General features: G+C 43.1%; 2 protein-coding genes across 3 annotated transcripts in view; one reads left to right on the plus strand and one right to left on the minus strand.

Annotated features, from left to right (window-relative positions):
• The window catches only part of SETD4 (SET domain containing 4), a 24,622-nt gene extending 12,076 nt beyond the window's left edge, over positions 1-12,546 (minus strand). Inside the window, exons 1-10 of one of the 2 annotated variants that reach the window (XM_090060411.1) lie at positions 12,410-12,546; positions 10,936-11,055; positions 9,637-9,732; positions 7,205-7,242; positions 6,551-6,639; positions 5,569-5,998; positions 4,166-4,340; positions 3,412-3,466; positions 2,933-3,013; positions 686-809 (exon numbers count right to left, since the gene is read on the minus strand). In XM_090060411.1, coding sequence (XP_089916537.1) covers positions 686-809; positions 2,933-3,013; positions 3,412-3,466; positions 4,166-4,340; positions 5,569-5,998; positions 6,551-6,639; positions 7,205-7,242; positions 9,637-9,732; positions 10,936-11,008 — 1,161 coding nt within the window. In that variant the 5' untranslated portion in view covers positions 11,009-11,055; positions 12,410-12,546. Of the gene's footprint in view, positions 1-685; positions 810-2,932; positions 3,014-3,411; positions 3,494-4,165; positions 4,341-5,568; positions 5,999-6,550; positions 6,640-7,204; positions 7,243-9,636; positions 9,733-10,935; positions 11,056-12,409 lie in introns of both variants that reach the window. The other variant, XM_090060403.1, reaches the window with a different exon arrangement.
• Positions 12,377-20,800, plus strand: LOC149874360 (carbonyl reductase [NADPH] 1-like). The gene is made up of 4 exons (XM_090060425.1): positions 12,377-12,515; positions 15,167-15,501; positions 18,438-18,545; positions 20,094-20,800. Exons 2-4 carry the CDS (start codon positions 15,216-15,218, stop codon positions 20,528-20,530), a joined length of 831 nt encoding a protein of 276 aa, XP_089916551.1. The 5' UTR covers positions 12,377-12,515; positions 15,167-15,215; the 3' UTR covers positions 20,531-20,800.
• The last annotated feature ends 597 nt before the right edge of the window (positions 20,801-21,397 follow it).

Raw genomic sequence — 21,397 nt, forward strand, 5'->3', positions numbered from 1 at the left:
AGTCATTTGATTTTACTGTATATATATATGCAGTTTTACTATATATACTTATATATGTGCATACCTGCGTGTGCATGCACATTCATGCACACATGCACCCCCCAATAATATTGCTGCATGTTTAAAAAAAGGAATTTCAAATGATGAACAATTCTGTGATCTCAGTTACAAATGTGTCAGTCCAGATTCACTCCAATTAATTCAATGCTCACTTTTTTTGCCACCTTATACTAATTTCCATGTGCACCTAACACAAAGTCCACTTACATCCCTGAGCCCTTTATGCTTTTAAATATCCTTCCCATCAATTTAAAATCCATTTTGCATTTAATTCCCAAAGAGTGTCAATCCTCCCCTGCTCCCAAAGGTTAAGATCTCAAAAGATCCAGTTGTTTCAGGCACTCTAATTGAGCCAAATTTTGATCTCCATTATACTGATGTAAATCTGGAATATATTATGCACGAGCCCCACTGGCAATGAAAAGAGGATGACACTCTCTTTCTATTAGATAAGCAGTAATTAGCTAATGCCTGACAAATGATCTGGTAACTATATTATCATACTGCTGCTGCCTGTAACCAAGCTGCAACTCAAATCCAACTCAGTTTAGCAGTGCTACTACCAATTTATGCATGGGAAACTGAGAGGAAAATCTGGACCACTCCATTCTTCTAAGCAAGTTACCTGATGAAGGACATGTTGCGTCTCCTCTATTAAAGAAAAGCATATTTTTGTTGCTAGTTTCAAAGCTTTCTCTTCATTTCCAGATGAAATCACTTCACCGAGTAGCACTCTCTTCCAGCAAGCACTAAAACCAAAATATTTGAACACATGGTCATTTGTTGCATTCCTCATCTGGAAAATAAACTGAACAGCCAGGGAAAAAAGAACCCAGATAACAGAAGATCAAACATAACACACATAAAAACAGGCCTTTAGCACTCAGATACCATGTTGATGAACACAGCTGGAGAATGTGAGAACATACAGACATTTAGTGGTATGTTGGATTGATGGCTCTCCATGTCATGGCAAGCTCGATCCTCAGCAAAAATGGAGATTCAAATTAAAATGAAAAGGATATTTAAAGGCATATTTTATACAGGGTACAACTTATTTAGTCATTTTCAATCAATATCAGATTCTGAAGCCCAAATCTATTGCTAGAGTTAAGTGCACAGCACTGATGACACTGGACTTGAACCCTTGAACTTCAGCAATAAATTGGGTCTGGAAATGTCAACAGTAGTTCCTAAATACTCTCTTCAGAGAAATCAATGTGGGGACCAGAAATCAGTTCATGGGACCGGTCAAACTAACAGGCTGCAGAAACACCCAACATTAAAGTAATAACCAGTTCTTGAAGCAGGGAGAGTAGGATAACAGAATACTTATTGTTTACAAATTTACAGTTTACAGCCACCATAGTTGTTTGTGCAATCAACAGAACAAGGAGCAATGGTCTGAGGTTGCAGCAAGGGAAGTTTAGGTTAATATTAGTAGAGCTGATTGGCACCGATAAAAGAAAAATTAACATTATCGGCAATCGGCCATTTTTGGCCGGTGTAGCTGATAATGTTACTGATAAATACTGCATGTATGCGCATAGCCACAGTATGCATGGGGCCAGGAATGCAGCATGGAGAGCAGCATCCAGCTGGTAAGTCTTTGTGAAGGAAAGAGTGTGGGGGAGGGAAGGGGTGTGGCAGGGGGGCAGATCGAGGCCCCCCACAGTGAGGGAGAGAGTGGGGTAGGTGCTGCCTAGCTGGGGCAGGGAGTGGGACAGAGCCACAGTTGATTCGACCAGGGGGCATGGGAGGGGAGGAGAGTCGGGGGGAAGGCAGGAAGGGGGCCAGCTCCATGCCACTGCAAACACCTCTGGGAGAGGCATGGGGGGCGGGGTGTGCTCCCCGGATCTGTGTGCAGGGTGAGGACAGGCTGCCCACTGCGGGCTCAGGGCCAAGGGCTGCAGTCTGCCTCTTCCCCGTGGGGAGGCTGGGTGTGGGCTGCAGTTGGGGTGGGTGGGGGTGGGATAGGCAGTGGTGGCATTGAGGGGATGGGCTACAGGAAATTCTGGGGTGGCTGTAGCCCACCCCGTAGCCCTCCTTCCAATGCCACCACACACGCCACCCCTGCCTGCCTGCATCAAGCACAGCCCTGAGCCAGCCCCCACCAGGAAGAGGCCTGCACAGCCCCTGGCCCCAAGCCCGCAGCAGGCAGCCCGCCCTCACACTGCACACAAATCCAGGGGGCACAAGGCTCCCATGTCTCTACTGGGAGCATAGCAGCAGGATTGCCTGCTCCTGACTCTGATCCACTCTCCTGCTCACTGTGGGGGCCTCATTCTGCCTCCCCATGCCTCTTCCCTCCCCCTGCCTCCCCACAAACTTACCGGCCAGATGCTGCTCTCCAAGCTGCCAGGCTGCATTCCTGTAAATAAGCTATCAGATCAATATCAGCTGATATGGCTGGTTAATAATTGGCCATGGGTATCAGCCAAAATCTTTATTGGTGCATCCCTAGATATTAGGAAAAACCCTCTCACTAGGAGGGAAGTAAAGTGCTGGAACAGGTTGCCCAGGAGGTGGTGGAATCCCCATCTTGGACATTTTTAAGACCCAGCTAGACAAAGCGTTAGCTGGGATGATCTGGTTGGAGATTGTTCTGCTTTGAGCAGGGGGCTGGATTAGATGACCTCCTAAGGTCCCTTCCAACCCTCATTTTCTATGATTCCATGATGATATTTATATGATGTATTATCCCCAGTCCATTTTCCCTTTCTCATGCAAGTAGCCTGGTTAAAATAAGGAAAGGAACCACACAATAATCCCCATACTTTGCAGTGAGTTTGGGAGGGCACAGGCAAAACCATGGGATCCACAGATTTTCTAAACAACGACGGCCTTCTGTGAGTGTTTATTTGAAACTTACAATTCATCTGCTCCAAGACACAACAGCTTGAGAGCTGTAAGCAGTCTCCAAGATGGCCCATCCCATCCAAACGTCAAGTTTCTAAAAATGCAAATTAACCAACGGAAGAACATATGAGCAATGTTTATAGTTGTGTGCCCTTTACAGACTGATCACATTGCAAAGCAGTAACAGCCAGACTTTTGCCCAGTGGCGGCATCCTCTTATCTCCATAAATAGCTGGCAAGGGGCAGAAGAACTTCCTTTTCCCTGCTGATTCCCACAGCCAGAAGACTAAGTGGTCCCACTGCCTTCTGCTGAATCCTGACTCTGATTTTTAAATTTCATTTGTCTTTTATCCACTTAAATGCTTTGCCAAAATCAAAAAAGATAATGCATATGTACCTGACCAACTTATTTTCTTGAAGTTAGAAAAAAAGCAGTAATCTTTATTTCAGTAAATAAACTAAACTTTAACATGCACACATACCAATACTTACTCCAAAAACCCATGACCCTTTAGAATGGAAAGTTTTGTATTCTTCTTCTTGTCCCCTAGAAAGACACATTTAAGAAGAGTATCTGAAAAAAATATATATTTAAAAGTGTTTCAGTAAACAATTAACAGGGAAAACAACCAACTTGATTTCTAAGTGTTTTATCATACTGTAGTAATAAATAATTTCCCAACAGAACATCATGTAAAGACAAGCCACTGCCATGCTCTGAAGAGCTTTAACAGAGATTTGATTTGACTGCGTATTGCAAGTGTTTCGCATCTCAAAAGAGCACCCAGCCACCAACTGAGTTCTTAAAGTGGTATCCTGGCTTAACTGATGTCAACAGCAAAACTTCAAAGCAGGCAGGATTTCAACCTTAATTGCAATGCTAAATGAAAACACAATTGCAACGCTAAATGCTAAATGAAAACACAATTCCAGAAAAGTGAAAGTCACACAGGAGGGAAAAAAAACACTTTCCATTAAAAATCTCTATTAGATGGTGGTCAAAATGGCAAAAATGAAATCAATACAGTATTCTACTTTATTTTTGCATATACATTATTATGCTGCTAAAAATAACTAGTGTTCATACTGGCTTCAGGCTAGTGGAATGGAACCATTTATGCTTCCTCACTGCTCCTTATTTACATCAGCTCAGACCTTCCAAATGAAAAGATAGAGCACCAATAAACTAAGCTCCCCATTCCGTAGTATTCCATTTTGTAAGTCTAAGATCAGTCTATAGCCCAACCTGTTGACACATAAACACTACTATGTGGGTTATCAATGGCAATAAATCCATATTCTAGCAGGAGCCGCTGGTTATCATGAGGTCCATAACAGATAAACACTTCTTCATATTTTCTGCAGCGTGAATCCATCCTAATTTCATAACATCTCGTCTGCTCATTAAAGGTGCCTCTCACCTTTGAGAAAGAAAAAAAGACATTTCGGTTAATGGCAGGGAGAAAAAGAAATACCACATCTAGAATACTAAAGACCAGCAATACTCATTGTTTTTACTGTACCATAATAAAAGGGTATAAATATCTAGCATTCAATGCAAACTGATATTGAAGATTAGAGTTTTCTTTGTTACACCCAAGGCCTATTTTCAGGCCAGCTGGGCTCGGATGAAAGATCTCCTCAAATCATTTATTTATTTACTTATGCAATTGATATGCCATCCTTCCCAACAAGGGCCAGGGTGGCTTACAGCAAGGGGGACAGAATAACTTAAAAGGGCACCTAGAATAAGCAAAGCAAAATAACAAATCAAAACAAAGCAGAGACCCACTAACTTACTTCTTAGCTTAGTTTTGATTTCTAAATGACTGTCTAAACAGTAAGGTCTTACAGTCCTTCTGAAAGATGCCCAGGCTTGGGCTGATGGGCTTCAAGAAGGAGGGAGTTTCAGAGATGAGCAGCTATGGGAAATCACCTCCCATGTGTTTTTCCCAAGCAAACTTGGTGTACTGATAGTACTTACAGGAAATTCCTTTTGGCTGGCTTAGGGATCATGATGGGGTATAGGGGAGAAGGCAGTCCCCTTGATATGTAGGTCCCAAGCTGTTTAGGGCTATATAATTCAGAAGTTCTTATGCCCAACAGGCTACTGAGAGCTAATGCAGACACTAGAAGACTGGAGTTGTGTTCCTGGTGACCCACTCCCATCAGGAGGTCTGCAGCATTCTACACCAGCTGCAGTCACGAGATGGTTTTTAAGGGCAGCCCCACATAGAGTGCATTGCAATAGTCTACCCTCAAAATTACAAAGGCACAGCTGATGGTTGTCAGATCAGATCCGAAAGGGTCAGCCTTCCCATCAGATGGAGTTGGTGAAAGGCACTCCTAGCCAGCACTGCCATCTGAAGATCCAGAATTGCAAATCACATACCATATCCAAGAAGCAGAGCACAAAAAGGCCCACACAGGCGACACAGAGTCAAAGATGGCTCTTACTGATGTGCTGCCACATGATTCCACACAGTTACATGAGCCAGTTTGACCCCTGGGATGAATCAGACCTGCCAGAGTTTGCTCTTGTGTGTAACATCCTTCTGAGGACTTCCCTTAGGCTGGTCTGTACCCAGAAGTATTAGTCATTCCAGAAACCACGACTGACAAGTTAATGTCACCTTTGCTTGTTCTTACCTGAACATTTGGACTATGATTGAGCAGGTCTAAATAAGGAGCCAGTGCATAAATATCTGGCTCTCTAGAGAAGCATTCCTTCTGTGGCTGTTTCATGTACACTGTTCTTGTATTAATGGTACACCAAGCCCACAGCAGGGCATCATAGGTAAAAACTGCCTCTACATTCTCTGTTAACAAAGGCTGCAGGGAAGAGAAGAAAGGCTTGGAAGAGGAGTGAAGCTCCTGGACCACTGTTCTTTGCTCCTGAGCCTTCCTTCTTAAGGGATCAGGAAGAAGTTTCACTACTTCTTGTTCCAAACAAGCAGGACAGGTATATGTCTTTGGTAGAATGTCAAGGTAAGGCTTCCACGGAGATCTTTCCCCGGTGTGTTTCTCTGCTATTAAAAATGTACAAAGTGCTATCAAAGGAGACAGGGGAGGCTTCCATCTATAGAACAAACACAACAGAAATACAAAGGTGTGAGAGAGAAAATCCTACCACCACCATTCTTTCAAAACCTGGGGATTTTAACATACAATTTCAATGACAAACTTCTTTGTTGTTCACCTCTAAATGTCTTTTTCAATATTTCTATTTTTGTAATTTTACTGGCATGCTGTGAAAATGAATTCAAATAGTACAAGTTGTTTAAAACATGTAAAATACTCTTCAATATTCTACAGTAGCTTCTGTTCTGAAATTTCAAAGAAATTGAAATACATTAATTTAGTGCTTTGTGTCCTCACTCTCTTACCATATGCATGTTCAGTAATTGTGGACAAGTAATGTACAGATCCAGGTATATAAGAGCTTTAAAGCTTTACCTATTTGAATAGTTTTCACATGTGTAAACAGTCTTGTTGTAACCAAAGGAAATACTCAGACAAGTATAGCATAAGACTTTAACACCAGTTCAAACAGCAAACTAACTAATGTATGAGGAATAGTAAAAAGCAACTGAGAAACTTCTTAAGGAACTGCTTCTTTTCCTCCACTTACCTTACAATGTATTTCCCAAGGTAACTATTAAGGACAGTGGCAGTGGTGAGTAAGCATTTTTCAGGCAATGAAATAATCAACTCCCCTGCCTTTGGGGAAAAAATCAGAGTAAAAGTTAGATGAACAGTTTATGAGTAACTGGTGACTGGCTAACAAGAATCACCTCTCCCCTTGCCAGAGGAGAAAGCATTTCAAGCTAGATTCTCTTACGCACCAGAACTCTCCTCAAGACAGGGGAAAGAGGACCCTTAAGGGACTATGCTCCACTCACCACATCTCCTCCTTGATATGCCCTTTACACTAAATAAGCAGGCAGAACTGCAGGCACATGGCCTGGACACAACATCCCTGGACCTGCAGGAAGACCCCTTTGATGGAGGTATTTGCTAATGGACACCCTTGGGTACCAAGGGACTATTAACAACTGAAGCACAAGGTGTTATTTCATCAACCTCCTCTCCCTTATGGGAAGTGCATGAGGGATCAGAAGTTGCTGTAACTTATGAAGGGGGCTTCCTTAACAGACAACTGCTTCCTGCTCCTCAGAGTGCTCTCACACTGCCTCTGGACTATTAGGCTTTCTTAGGCACAAGATTGATTCTGGGCCAGAAAATCTACACCTGCTTCTACTGTTCATGAGGCACAAGTACTAACCTGAAAAGCTTTTGTGGTCAATAGTCCTCTTCCTGTATCTGAAACAGCACAGGAGCAAAGAGAATGATTTAAATACAATTTACAGACTTGTCTTCCCCATAAAACTATAATAAAACTAGAGTTCATTAAAACTGGCCTGAAAAGGGAAACTTAAAAGCTTTAAAATTCTAATACAATATAGACTCAGCATCAGGGGCCCTTCTACACAAGACATTTATTGTGGAGTAGACTAATTCGCTCCACAGTACGTCTTGTGTCTACACGTGGCCCTATAAGGCCACAGGAAACTAATTAACTCCACAGCAGGTTGTACTACTTGTAAATACAGATCTTGGTTGTACTTGTACTTGTATTTACAAGTAGCACCCTGCTACTGAGTTTTTTACTCCACAGCACTGCACATGTAAATGCTGACAGGGCTGGCTGGGTCATAAGGATGCTTCAGTGCAGGGGCTGCCTGCCAGCTACCCCTCACTGGAGCACCCCCATGCTCCAGCCAGTCCCTCTGCTGCATGTTGAGCCAGGTCAGAGCAGCCGCAGGCTGCCAGGCTGGCCCCCCAGGTCTCCTGCCAGCCAGAACTGCTCCAACCCAGCACAACGTGCTACAGTCCTGGGCACACATATAAAGGTGGTGCCCAAGAGCAATAAACTCCGGTGTCTAAGTGCCTGATTTTATTGTTTCACCTTAATAGCATGTGTAGACACAGCCCTTATGTATGAACTTTGTTTCTCTCTCCCCCGCTTCAGACTTGTCTCTGCTCTCTATCACATTCTTGAGGCCTTCTCTTTAACTCCTGCATCTAAACAATCTCCCTGTATTCTTCCATTTTGGAGACAAAAAGATAAATAACTGTTAAATTTCTCTGTAAAAACACATCTTTCTCCTTTGCTAGTGATGCTTTTTACGGGCCATTAGTCTTGTGCGCAAATTTTTAACTATGACCTTGCAATATTCTAAGCACAAAGTTTTTCTTCAGTTTATGCTACATACCATCTGCTCTCTTGCAATTTAATGCTATTAGACTGTTCAAAGTACTGTATTTATTAAAGAAATAGACATACATAAATGCCTATAGAAACATTCCCCAGTGCCTGACATGTATCAGCTATCAACTTCAGTCCACATCCATAAACTTTGCTTACCATGTGCTGATATGTTTGTTCAATTAATGAGCCAAGTTAAATGAGGAAATGCTAAGGTCCTGGCACTTATGCAACATACTTTACTCCTGCAAAGAGCCCTACTAACACTGAAGGCCTCAGTCCTATGTGAGTGGACGCCAATAGAATCCCACTGATTACATGCGTCTCCAAGGCACAAGCAGCACTGTCCAGAGATATCAGAGAACAAGTTAGCTCAGGTACTGGAAGTAGTATAGTTACATTAAAATGGCACTCTGGATAGGCCAACTAGCAATAAGCTGCTTTGAAGCAGAGCTATCTAGTCCAAACAAAGTACCACACTAATGCAGCTAGGCCAAGTTCTCTTGTTTAGAGCTAGGTCAGGTTTTTTTCCATGTTCCTGCACTATGCCAAGGACACAAATCCCAAGCATCCACCAGTAAGGAACAGCTTCCAGTTCTTGGGTCCCCAAATCTTTTTATGAACTTACGCTTGTATACAGTTGCTTGAAGGACAAACAAGGCTTACTGTCTATAGGTCGGGACAAAAAAGACCAATCCTTAAAGTCAACCAGTCAAGTAGGAATACAAACCACTGTCAGCATTAGACAGCCCTGGAGCAACTGTATGTTGCCAGCCTTGTCCATTTTCAAGAGGCCTAAGCCAAGCTGCAGAAGTGTGGCTAAGCAGAAGGCCTCAAAACCTGCTTCTGAGTAACCATCGTGTGAACCTTTATATGTGACAACTAGCTCAGTCAGCAAAGAAAAGAAAGCGATCAATATGTTTAACTAAAGCAGTAATGAAATACAATTAAACAAAGCACAAGCCTGAAAAGAGACAGTACAAGGGAAGACCATGCATGACTTAATCCAAATATACTATATCATAGCTTTATTTAAAATATTAGTAGTAGTGATTGATGTAACCAAATGTATTAGATGCTATTTTGCTATAATAGATATATTTTTGTTAAGATGCTGAGATAATTTGTAAAAACAAAAAAGCCTTGCGTAAGAAGACTATAAACTAAGATAGAAAAAAAGCAGAAGTGTTGAACAGCATTCCACAATGGGGAAGAAAAGGACATAAGTCTCCCCAGCTGCTATAGGTGAGAATCTATGTTGTGCTGTCTCAAGTAGCCAGACACACTTTGGGATAAATGTTTGTTTTTGTATTTTGAAGTGCAAGCAAATAAAAGGCTGACCTGTATACCTGTTTCTGCCTCTTTTATCAGAAGCCAACCTACAAAGTTACTTGTAATCTGGGTAACATGGAAATACTATCTGTAATTCATTAAAACTAGAACATTACCTGAAAATTGTGCTGGCTTTAAATGATTGTCTTCAAATCCCCTTTCTTTCAGCCATTTCTTAAGCTGTATATATTCCAGTTTGTGACTGTAGTTTACTAAATTAAGAAGAGAGAGTGATTATTTTATAGACCCATTTTAATTAAAATCATGGTGCTCTTATTGTAGAACAATTTGATGCTATACCGAGAAGATGGATATTTTTTAATAACATACAATAAGGCCCAAAGACGGACTGTGAGAGAGCCTTCAGTCTGCTAGGTTCAGGATGTGGTAGCAGAGCAGTTAAGGCATCTTGCTATGGCTCTGAAGGCATGAGTGCAAAACCTCCACCAGGCTCAAAACAAAAGCTGCATTGCAGCAGGCTCAGCTGTCAATGTTACCTAGTTATTCAGACTGGGGAGTCAAAGGCAGCTGGCCATATCATTCAATGGTCTGCTGCTGGCTAAGAACTGGTATGCCTCATGCCTGCCAGTCCAATGGACTGTTTAGTTTGGATGGGCCTTCCTTTGCTAGATTCTGCACAACCCCTGTGGCTATTTATTTAATTGGAAATTGAAGGTACTCAGAACAACTACCCAGGGCTTTGCAGGATCAGACTCAAAGCAGCTGTGCTCAACCTTCTGGCTCTGTGGGCCAGAAGTGTGGTGCACGGCCAGTCTGCAGGCCAGATCAGACCCTGTGGCCCCCATGAACTGGGTGGCACTACCTCCTTCTGTCCCCCATGAACTGGGATTGTGTCCCCTTTGACCCCCAAGGTATGGATCCCATGGCCTGACACTGACCCTGAGCTCCAGAAATAAGTCCCAGGGGCCCCGCATCACCCCCTTCCCATCCCCTGCGCACTGGGATTGGGGTTCTGGGGTCCAGCACCACCTGCATCTGATCCTGTGCGCTGGGATCCAATACCCCGTCCGATATGCTGGGCCCAGGGCTTTCTATGGATCTGGAAATGCAGCAGAAGGGGTGCAATGCTATCATCAAATTACTGAACCTGTGGGGAGCCCTGCAGGCTACAATGACACAGCAACACAAGCCAGATGTAGATCATGAGCTGGGTCTGGACTCAAAGAATTTAAGAGGAATTACAGTGGCCTCCATCAACCAGAAACAGAATCCATAATGCCTACCCCTGGCAGACAGAAAATAAATGTTCTTTTGTATGCGACAGCTAGCATATGCAATTACTCTCTTTAAGGACATAGGGAATTTACCAGATATGTACTGCAAGAATATATTTAGCTAATTAGCATTGCTGATTCCCTAAAAGTGAGCAAGCAATAGATTAAGATGTATAGTACCTCCACCTGAAGTCAAATCTTTAAAATGTTTTCTTCTTCTCTTTCTACCTGTCCGACCTCTACTCTTCTGCATGTTAAATATCAGATCTGTAGGTAATATATGTTGCTTATGCACACAACCTGAACAAGAAAAAGAAAAGTTGGATTCTTCAATTTTAGTATTTCTTTTGGCTCCTCTGTATACAATACTCTTTTTTTTATTAAAGATAAGCAAAAGAAGTAAAGCTCTGCATTGTGAACATATTTGCATTTTTCAGCTTAGAGAATTTATCACAAGCTATCCCTTGCTAAAGGAGGAAAATTGAGAAAGGAGTCATCCTCAACACTGCTTGCACCAAGAACTTGGGACAGTTTCCTCTGGGGAAGACTGGCATTTCTATATTTAAAATTAAGGCAGTTTCCACTCAGAAACACCCATTACCCTACAGTTAAGGTCATATGGCAAATTATTATGTCTTTTATAAAATCCACACCAAAAATGTTTACTGTTAAAGAAAGGCATTTAAAAGTATGAAAATGATACATATTCATACTCCATTACAATATTCCATTACCATTACAATTATTTTATTCAGTGAATAATATTGGCATAAAAAATTCAACCACCACCTCAGTTCTGATCCACATGACACACTTATCAAATCTCTCATCATGTTCCTCAATAAACTATCAGAACATTATGTAAACACACACACTTTTATTAATTAATGTATATTTAATGTATAATGTGTATTTATTAATGCCATTAGCTTACAGATAATATTCCAATAGTCTATTAATGAGAATATTGACCTGTGGAAATTAATTATCCACACACACAGCATGTGTTTGTGTGTATATACATAGGCATGCATACGTACGTACATACATACATACATATATAAAATCCGGGTGGGCAATTATTTTGGGCGGGGGGCCGCTTACTGAGTTTCGGCAAGCCATTGAGGGCTGCATGACAGGTAGCCAGGGGCAGATTAATATTAATTTTCCAAATTTGTCAGGGGCCTTGGGGCCAGATAGAATGGCCTGGAGGTCCACATCCGGCCCGCATTTTGCCCACCAGATACACACACGCACACACATATGCATTGTGTGTGCGTGTAAAATGTATGCATGTACATAAATCTATATAAAACAAAAAAACTAAGCTTTTCACATTTCTGAAGCGTAGACTTTAACACTCCCCAAAGTCAATCCCAGTCCTGGAACAGCAAAGGTTGAGGCCCACTCCTCAGCCTGCAGCTGCCCCTGGGGAAAGCCCAGCTCATTTCCTGGCTCCAGAAAAAGGCCTCGCTGCACAGGCCCCAAGAGCTTGGCTCCCCGTTGGGAACCTCTCGGGGTTGTCCCGTGACTGGGGGCAAGGGGCTGCTTGCGGACACCGGGGGGAAGACAGGAGAGCCAGGACCAGGTGCACACGGAGCAACCCGCTTCCCCTTCCCGGGGTGGGCCCGCTCCCGCTTGGCGCCGCACTCACCGCCCGGCCCGGCCCTGCCCGGCCCTGCTGCAGCCGCGCGGCTCCTCCCTTCCCGCCCCGCGCTGCGCAGCGCAGCTCAGACGGAGCAGCTGAGCGCAGGCCGGAGGTGGGTAATCCGCGCGGCTCCGGTGTCCAGGGCCGGGGGGTTGAGCTCTCGGTTGCTTGCCCGGCCGGGGCGGGGATTGAGCCATTGGAGCTGCCTGTGTTGCCCCTTAGCAGCGAGCCGGTGGCCTCCCTAATTCAGGCAGCCCTCTTGGCCTCCTGACTAGCCAGAGCCTCTCCGCAGGACTGCTCTTTCTCGGCTCAGTCCTGGTTTCAGGCAGCTCGCAGGGAAAACTTGGGGTCGGATCCTCCACGAGGATCGGGCTTTGTGTTTAATTACTTATTGGGCTTTCTTTCCCCGAAGTCCGAGGAGTTGGCTAGCTACTGAAAACTACTGCCTCTGTCGTCTTTACTACTCGTTCTCTCCAGCAAGAGAGAGCACACACCACCTGCAGAGCATGACAAAGCGTTTTTAAACCCGAAAACTTGCTCAGAAAAATTTTCTTCCAACTGTTTGAGTTGGTCTAATAAACTATATCAGATTCACCCAAAGAACCTTGTCTGCCGATGTCCTTAGATCATCACATGACTACAGCCTACACCCCTGGCTACTAAAACCTATTCATTTGCAGCAGGGCTCTGAGTTGTAGCTGTGTTGGCATAAGGATGTAGGCAGACACAGTTCTTTGGGTAGATGTGCTGTCTTTTATTGGACCACCTAAATCATTGGAAAAATGGTTCTTTCCCTCTGCTTGAAGAAGGGTCTTTTTTTACCTAACCACAGCTACAGGTACCAATGAGGAGGACAATGTTCCCCAACTCCTCCGGCAACTGAGGCACTCTCTGGCACAATTTTCTACTGGAAACAAATGTCAAGCTTTCCAGTACATGCCTCTAGTAATTGTTGCCTAATTGCTTATATCAAGGCATCCTCCAGGTTAGCAACAAGTTCCTGACTGGGGTCAAGGCTTGTTGCAAAACCTGAAAAATGAAACTTGTTGCAAAAACCCTGCAGAAGGGTGTTTGTGCCCAAAAGCTTGCAAAGAACCATTTTTCCAGTGATTTAGTTGGTCTAATAAAAGATACCACCTCTGCCCAAAGAATCTTGTCTGCCTTCATTCGCAACAGGCAGGCGAGGTTCTTTGGATAGATGTGATCTCTATTGTTAGATTCGCTAAATATTGGATAAATTTGTTCTTTGCAAGCTTTCAGGCACAAACTTGATTCCCCTCCATCTGGAACCAGCAATGAAGTTCTGTTTGGTCTGGGGTAACATTGTAACTCAGAACGCTCTGCAGAAATCATTCTGAGTTGCAGCTAAGAGCTGCACTTCTGCCTGCACCCTAAGTTAACAGGGTGTGGGGCTTACTGTGGAGCCCCTTGCAAGGGGGGAAATTGTTTACCACACAGTAAGGGTGGAAACAGAGGTTGTCTTTGTGCTGCCATAAACATAAAAATGTTTATGGCAGCACAAAGGCCAAGCAAACAGGCATCTTTTCCCACTGGTGCACCACAAACATATCAATTTGTGCCATTGTTTAATAGTGGATGTCTGCTTTATAGCACAAGAAGGCCAGCAGCCTGGAGCTGCCTGTGTTCTGGCTGCCCCAGGCAGGTGGTCCATTGACCTGAGAGACCCGATCCTGTGCGTCTGGACATCTTGTGCAGGATTGGGCCCTTCAAGCCCTGGGAATGCCTGCCCAGTTTTCTCCTCTTGCAGAAACAAGCACAGAGCAATCTCGGGCTGCTCTTCCATATGCAAGAAACTCAGAATTTCCCCACTTGTTGAGACTGCCCCCAGATCTCTGGGATGTGTCTCTCTAAGTAAAGGTCATCAGGGTTTCCGCATGTGCAGACGTGTGGGGAAAACCAGGCAGGCACTCCCAGGGTCTGAGGGGCATATTCCTGCACAGAAGTTGCTTGGGCATGCAGTAGCAGGCCGTTCAGGCCCCAAGGGAACACATCACCCATTGTCCCACAGCATCAGTGGGTGAGGTGCATTTCCCCTGAAAAAGGAGATCAGTTGTGCAGAGACATCCAAGCAGAACTGATCCGCTTCATTTGGTGATGTTTCTAGAACAAGTGAAAATTATATCACAGTACTTGAATCCAGCTTCATGGAGAACTAAACTGTCCCAGTTTTAGCTTTTACCTTTACCACTGGTTGTGTGGTAAGAGCAGGCACATGAACAGTCACGTGTCATGTACTCCCCTATGATCCTGTGTCATGTACTTTTCAGTAAGCCTTCATTCCCTTTTAACTTATTGTAAGTTGTTCATTTGTTCTTAGTCATACTTTATCTCCAGTTAATGAACTGATGCGATCGTTTTCGAAACAAGAACGGTCTTTTTCATAACTTGAAAGAGCAGGAAGGCTTGATTTCCTCCTTCAACTCCCAGTGAGTTTTTTAACTATGACTGAGTTAGTTATGAACCTGAACTAACTGAAATGGAAAAAAGTATTCTCTCTGAACCTACAAAAGAGCCTACTACTGTCAAAAGTTATGTTAGGTCTTCAGCAAATTCTGGTTCCAGGCATTTAGCCAGTCATTGTCACTGGTCAACAAGCATGTGCTATTTGAATCTTATGTTTAATTCTGGTTTTAATAAATGGACTCAGTTTCACATTTAATTTTAAGTGGTTTATTCTTAAGTAACTGTATTTAAAACACATTTTAATTTTTGAAGACATCTATTTTTATCCTCATTATACAGAGCTGCCATCGTTGCCTTTGCAGTGAGTTTCATCTGCTAGAAAAGAAGAATGTCGAGCACTCCTGTGGCTGTGGTGACTGGGGGCAACAAAGGGATCGGGCTTGCTATTGTGCGAGCTCTGTGTAAGCAGTTCTCCGGGGATGTGTACCTGACAGCCCGGGAAGCTGGGCGCGGCCAGACAGCAGTGGCAGAATTGCAGAAGGAGGGTCTGAAGCCGCTTTTCCACCAGCTGGACATCAGTGATCTGCAGAGTATCAGGGCTCTCCGGGACTTCCTGAAGGAGAAATATGGAGGGCTGAATGTATTGGTTAACAATGCAGGAATTGCTTTCAAAGGTAAAACACTGATTAAGCTGCAGGGCCCATGTGCTGTATAGTTCCCTGGAGAATGTGAAGTGGGGTTTCACAGAGGTCCCTGCTAGGGGTTCAGCATGAGTACAGTTCCAGTGAGTAACTCTTGATGCCAAACCCAGGTATAGTTCATTTGTCAGAACAAGGTCTTCTGACTTTGAGTGACACAGCTCTTCTCTTTGTCTCCATAGCCCTGCCAAGGGTCCAAATTACTTCAGCTGCTTATGGGGACACTACCCTTTAAGGGAATGAAAGCAGCCAAAAATAAACTGAAGTGAATCAACAGCCTCTGCCAAATAAGCCTACATGTATCCGTTGCTTGGAATACAAAGGGCAGAGTCCATAGGTCAGAAGGGCCAAAACAAACTTAAGCAGGTTCCATGTCAGTGAGAATTACAAATCCTGTCGTTTTCGAATCCGCATTATATCTTTCTGTCCCTCTCTCTCCTGCTGCCCTTGAGAAGAGTCTGCCCCCACCTGATCTCCTTGTCCCTGCTTTGGGTCCAAGTTGTTCTAAACTAATCTTGAGTCACTTACACTTCCATAGGGCCTTACCAAGGCAAGCCATACGTGATTAGATCAGGGATCTTCAGTCCCTAATGCCCCATTGCAGGTCTGGCCAGACAGCTGCATGCAATTACTCCTGGCTGCCTAACTCTCCATCAACCTTTGGTGGACAATAATCTATTAAACACCCAATGTATCACAGCATGCAGGAACCTGAGGCATACAGGATGAAAAAAATATGACAAAACATTCCCCCATTTTCCACATGTTCCAGTTGCATCTAGTAAGAGATTTATTTCCTTATTGTACCAAGTAATTGGGTGACCCAGCTTATTCTCTTTCCCTACCTCAGGTGTTTAGTGTGTTTGTCAGATCTCATTTTAGGACTTGTCTTTGCTGCAGTGTTAGCTGGAAGTACAACTTGGGCACTGCCTCCAGCAAACTCTTGTCTACACACAAAAATCTCTACTTCAAGCTAAGTGATACTTTAAACCCCATTAGTCGGCCACCCTAGCTTTAGTAATGAAGGCCATAGCTATTCTATTCCACTAATCTGGTCACTCTTTGTAGCATGGCAGCTCTCACTCAAGCTTGGCTTCAGAGGAGTTCATGTGAGTGTAGATACCCTTTACTACAGAATTAGCTCAAGTTACACCCTAAAGTTACTCTCTGACCATACTGATGAGCACACTATGTAGTAAATAGGTAGCTGGGTCTTACATAATGGTATTTCCGCTACTTTCCTAATTCAGTTTTAGAGATGCCTGTTTAAAAGGTTTTTCCCAGACATCTAGCCTAAAAGGAATTTTTCTTGTTTTAATTTAGTCTTGCTACCCTGATTGCAAGTTTTTGTACCATTTTACAAACTTGTCTTAGGCCTTGATGTAGTTGCCCTTAAATACTGGGTTCATCATCAAAGTGATTCATGCACATGTTGCAAGCTCAGCAGTACCATCTCTCTATAAAGTATATGCATACCTGGTGTGTGATTTTTCACAGAAGGATTGAGTAAAGCCTTTCTAATAGCAGTTGGTACTTACACCAAAGGCCTTTTGTCCCTCAGGGTGGATGCTGTGAAAATGCATGCCACCTCTCAAAGAGAAGCATTCCACAATTGGAGAATTGGCTTAAAATACATTTTAAAAAGAATTACGTTACAAATATTTATAAAAAACAAAACCAACAAAATCTCTGCTCTCTGTAATTTATTGTACATTGTATAAATATACAAATAAAGTGTAAATATGCAAATATATTGTATATTTATTTACAACGTACTTGCCTGTTTCATCACTGCATTGCTCCAGTCTTATGCCAGTGTCATAATAAATCAGGCTCTCTGTGTCAGTGGGCATATCTACACATCACCATGTGACGACATTGTTATTGAACCGTGCTTTAGTACTTGCAAAAGTACTGTATGTGCCTGTACTGCACCATACGGGTGGCACATACTTAGATTTCCCCACTATGTTGCTGTACCGGTGCGCTATAAGTGGGGAGCACACCCCTACAGCAATGTAGCTAGCAATCACTTGTAGACCTGTGTGATTGCTACGTCGCTGTAGTGTGCCATAGAGTGACGTAGTGCATCCCTACATTGCCATAGGGTGACATGTAGATGTATCCAATATGTCTCAATGAACATTCTGTTAAATCCAATGCTTGGCAGGTGCTCAGGAAAACAGATAAGGCAGTAATTAGCAAAGTGTTTAAAGACTATTTCAGCTACATTAAGCAGCAAGTGCTCAGTCACAGTTAGTTTCCTAAGTTTGTCCCAGTGTGTGGCAGTGTTCCCTTTTTGGATTCAACAATCTGTATATGATTATCACAGCGAACCTTCCCACCACTCATCAAATGACAGTGTTCTTTCTTCTCTTTCCCTGTCACAAGGAAGCAGGCCTAGTAGCTCATTTTGTCCAGTTCTTCAAATGGTTGAATTTGTCACCAGAGGGTATTATTTCCCAACAGAGTCATTCTGCATTCCTTTTAGCAGCTCCCTTTCACAATTCCTGCTGCAACTTGCTCCGTTACTGACAACAGCCCAGGATTTTTCCTGGGAAATATGATTGAACATTAACCAATATAAGGAATGCAGCACCTGACCTGTTTTTCAGCATTATACTTTAGGCATTATACTATCAGTTCATGTGGGAAAAGCCCAAACCTTACACTAAGAGCTACTAAAATAAAAAATCCAGTCTCTGATTAATATTGCATATTTGGACCCTACCCTTTAACATGCCAGTCTTTGTGGCACATTGCATTTGGAGCTTTCTCTACTCAACATGTAGTTCCTACCTGATAATTGAAAAATGAATTAATGTTTATTTTAAGTCTGATAGTTATACTTTGAACTGTGGTCATAACATTCATGTTTGTTTCTTCCCCTCCTCCCACCGCCCAATGTAAAGTTGCTGATACTACTCCATTCGCTTCTCAAGCGGAGGTTACACTGAAGACAAACTTTTTTGGAACCAGGGATGTTTGCACAGAGTTGCTGCCTCTCATAAAACCTAATGGTAAGTGCCACATAACAGAGACAGAAATATAATTAAGAGTGAGCCTGTATTATTTCCATGGTCTTAAAAGTAATGCACAGAAGCATGTGCCTGCCTATCTCTGCACCACACCTAGAAATGAGGCATTGAATCTACCCTGAGTAATGCCCCCTATCATTATGCTGAAGACGGAGATCTTGAAAGTGGCAGCAGGCATCTTCATGGCTGCTTCACTGTCTCCATTCTTCAATTTGGCATGTATAGAGCCAGATGGACAGGGTATATTTGCTGACAACACTCTTGAAACTATCCTAAAACAGGAGTCATGGATCCAGCCCGTGGACATGGGGTATTGACAGCAGTCATTTTCCTGTGCTGTTACAGGCAAAAGTGCTGGCCTTGGGTGCTCTTCCCATGTAGTCGCAGGTAAAAGCAGCAGCAGGGGCTTTCCCTGTGTCACCACAGAGAAAAGCAAGAGCAGCTTTCACAAGGCCTGAGGCCAGTGGAATTTGGTAAAAATAAATAATCACTCCCTTACTACAAAAATAAATCATCAGAGTTCATTTTCGTTATCTTGAAATACCCCAGCTTTAAAGAGAGACTGAGATAAGTTGAATAGAAACTGGTGACTGAGTCAAGACAGAGAGTAGTTGGGAGAGTTTATCATTTGATTATTTATGGTTTTGCAAGCAATTTTACATTCTCTTAGCAGATAGGACAGAGGAGAGATCCATTTATAAAATAATAGCATTTATTTCTGTCCTTTAAGGACCTGTTTATCTCTGTATGTTAAGGAATGTTGCTGGGGAACGGAATCCAACATGCAGACAACGGAGGAGCTGGCTAAGGGATCCAGGATATTACAGACTCAGTGGGTCTACCCTCTGTGCTAGGGCACAGGTTGTACTCTGTGGCTTTTGGCTCTGCACATCACTGCATGGACACTGCTGTAGGCAAACCACATGACTTACATTGCATACAGATTCTCACTACCTGTGGGTAGGTTTATGAAAGGCCTCTTTACTCATAGTCATCTAGAAGAGAGTACACACTTCCCTATCAAAACTCCTAGTTACAGGTTCAGTTATGCAGGCTTTCAGAGCATAGGGCTTATTATTATAAATAGCCTTATAAACATGTTACCTTAGAACTGGCACAAAAACACTTAAAATGAGAGCATTCACTCATTAAAGCCACACAAAAGCCAGTTTATCTTGGAAGTATTTTATCCATGCCATTCCAGAGTATTGTTTGAATGGTCAGAGGAGGTAAAACATTTTACTTTCATTCCTCCAGCATCCCAAGATGCACAACTCCCAGCTGCTTTACTCATTTCTACCCTCCAAAAATCTAGTAGTCCCCCCTGCCTCCCTGCTTCTTGCTAGGAGCAACTCCTCTGAGTGGCTTAATTGCAGAAAGACCATGGAGCTGGGGTCCATGAAGCATGAAGCGTACTTCTCCAGGTTCTCTGGTTTAGCAGAGCTACAGTTCTATGCTGAAAGCAGGGGCCACCCACATCAGTTTCAGCATGACCAGAGGACACCTTTTTATATCATTTTCCTTTAATAGGCAGAGTGGTGAATGTATCTAGCATGGTAGCGGTTTCAGCTCTGGCAAAGTGCAACCAAGACCTGCAGCAGAAGTTTCGCAGTGATACAATCACTGAGGAGGAACTCGTGAAGCTCATGACCAAGTTTGTGGAGGATACAAAGAACGGAGTGCATGAGAAGGAGGGCTGGCCCAACACTGCTTATGGTGTGTCTAAAATTGGAGTCACCGTCTTGTCCAGAATTCATGCCAGGATATTGAATGAGAAAAGGAAAGCTGACCAAATTCTGCTGAATGCCTGCTGCCCCGGCTGGGTAAGAACTGACATGGCTGGTCCAAATGCCACTAAAAGTCCAGATGAAGGAGCTGTGACTCCAGTCTATTTAGCACTTCTGCCTCCTGGTGCTGGTGAGCCTCATGGCCAACATGTTAGTGAAAAGAAAGTACGTACATGGTAAACTTGTCTTGTTAATGCTTTGTTTGGCCAGAGAGGCAGGTTAGAAACCATATTAAACATCACTGATTTATCTTTGGTACCAATAATGATGTATAGTACCTATGTGACCTTTCTAATCCCAGTTAAGTTTTACAGTTACATCCACATAACTGTTTCTATTATAAAATAATTACAGGCTGGAATAGAGCATGTATTAAGTTCTTCATAATTTACTGTAACATGTATTGAAAGATGTGGAACACATTGAAATAAACTGCACATTGAAATAATACAGTGGGATGCAATGTGTTTTCTTGGATTTATATTCACTTTTGTGGGTAGAGAGAGGTCTGGGGAGGTACACCTGTTAATGATTCCACTCTGCAGCCTTTGCTTTTTTGTTCTTAAAAGCAACTGTGTCAGTTTGCATATCATAAGGCAAAGGTGTTCCATTTCATGTGAGGCAACAAGGATGGATGACTTAATGAAGAGTAATGTTAAACTATTCCTGCAAATCAATAGCTTCTCATCCTTGAGATGCCCAGGAGACACTATCTGCTACTTAGCTGAACGTTTCCTAAATTCATCAGTATGTTCATATCTCTCTCTCTCTCTCTCATCCTTGCTCCAAGTTTTCCTTTCTGGGCCTTTTTTTGCACAGGTTGAGTTGTATGAACAGAGTCTAACCCTAATTTCCAATTATTTAGGTTGGAAACTATTTGAGGCGGGGGTTCCTTCTGACTGTGTAAACACACGGTGCTTATAACAGTTGGCCCCAGCTTCAGACTGGGGGCTCTGGACACTATCATAATTCAGATAATTTAGTAGTAATAATAATACCACATGCAAAACTAGTTCAAACTGCCTCCCAAGGGTATTCTGCAATTGC

Source organism: Crocodylus siamensis, chromosome 1 (genome assembly GCF_052110815.1).
Source record: "Crocodylus siamensis isolate JL-2025a chromosome 1, ASM5211081v1, whole genome shotgun sequence".
Taxonomy (NCBI): Eukaryota; Metazoa; Chordata; order Crocodylia; family Crocodylidae; genus Crocodylus; species Crocodylus siamensis.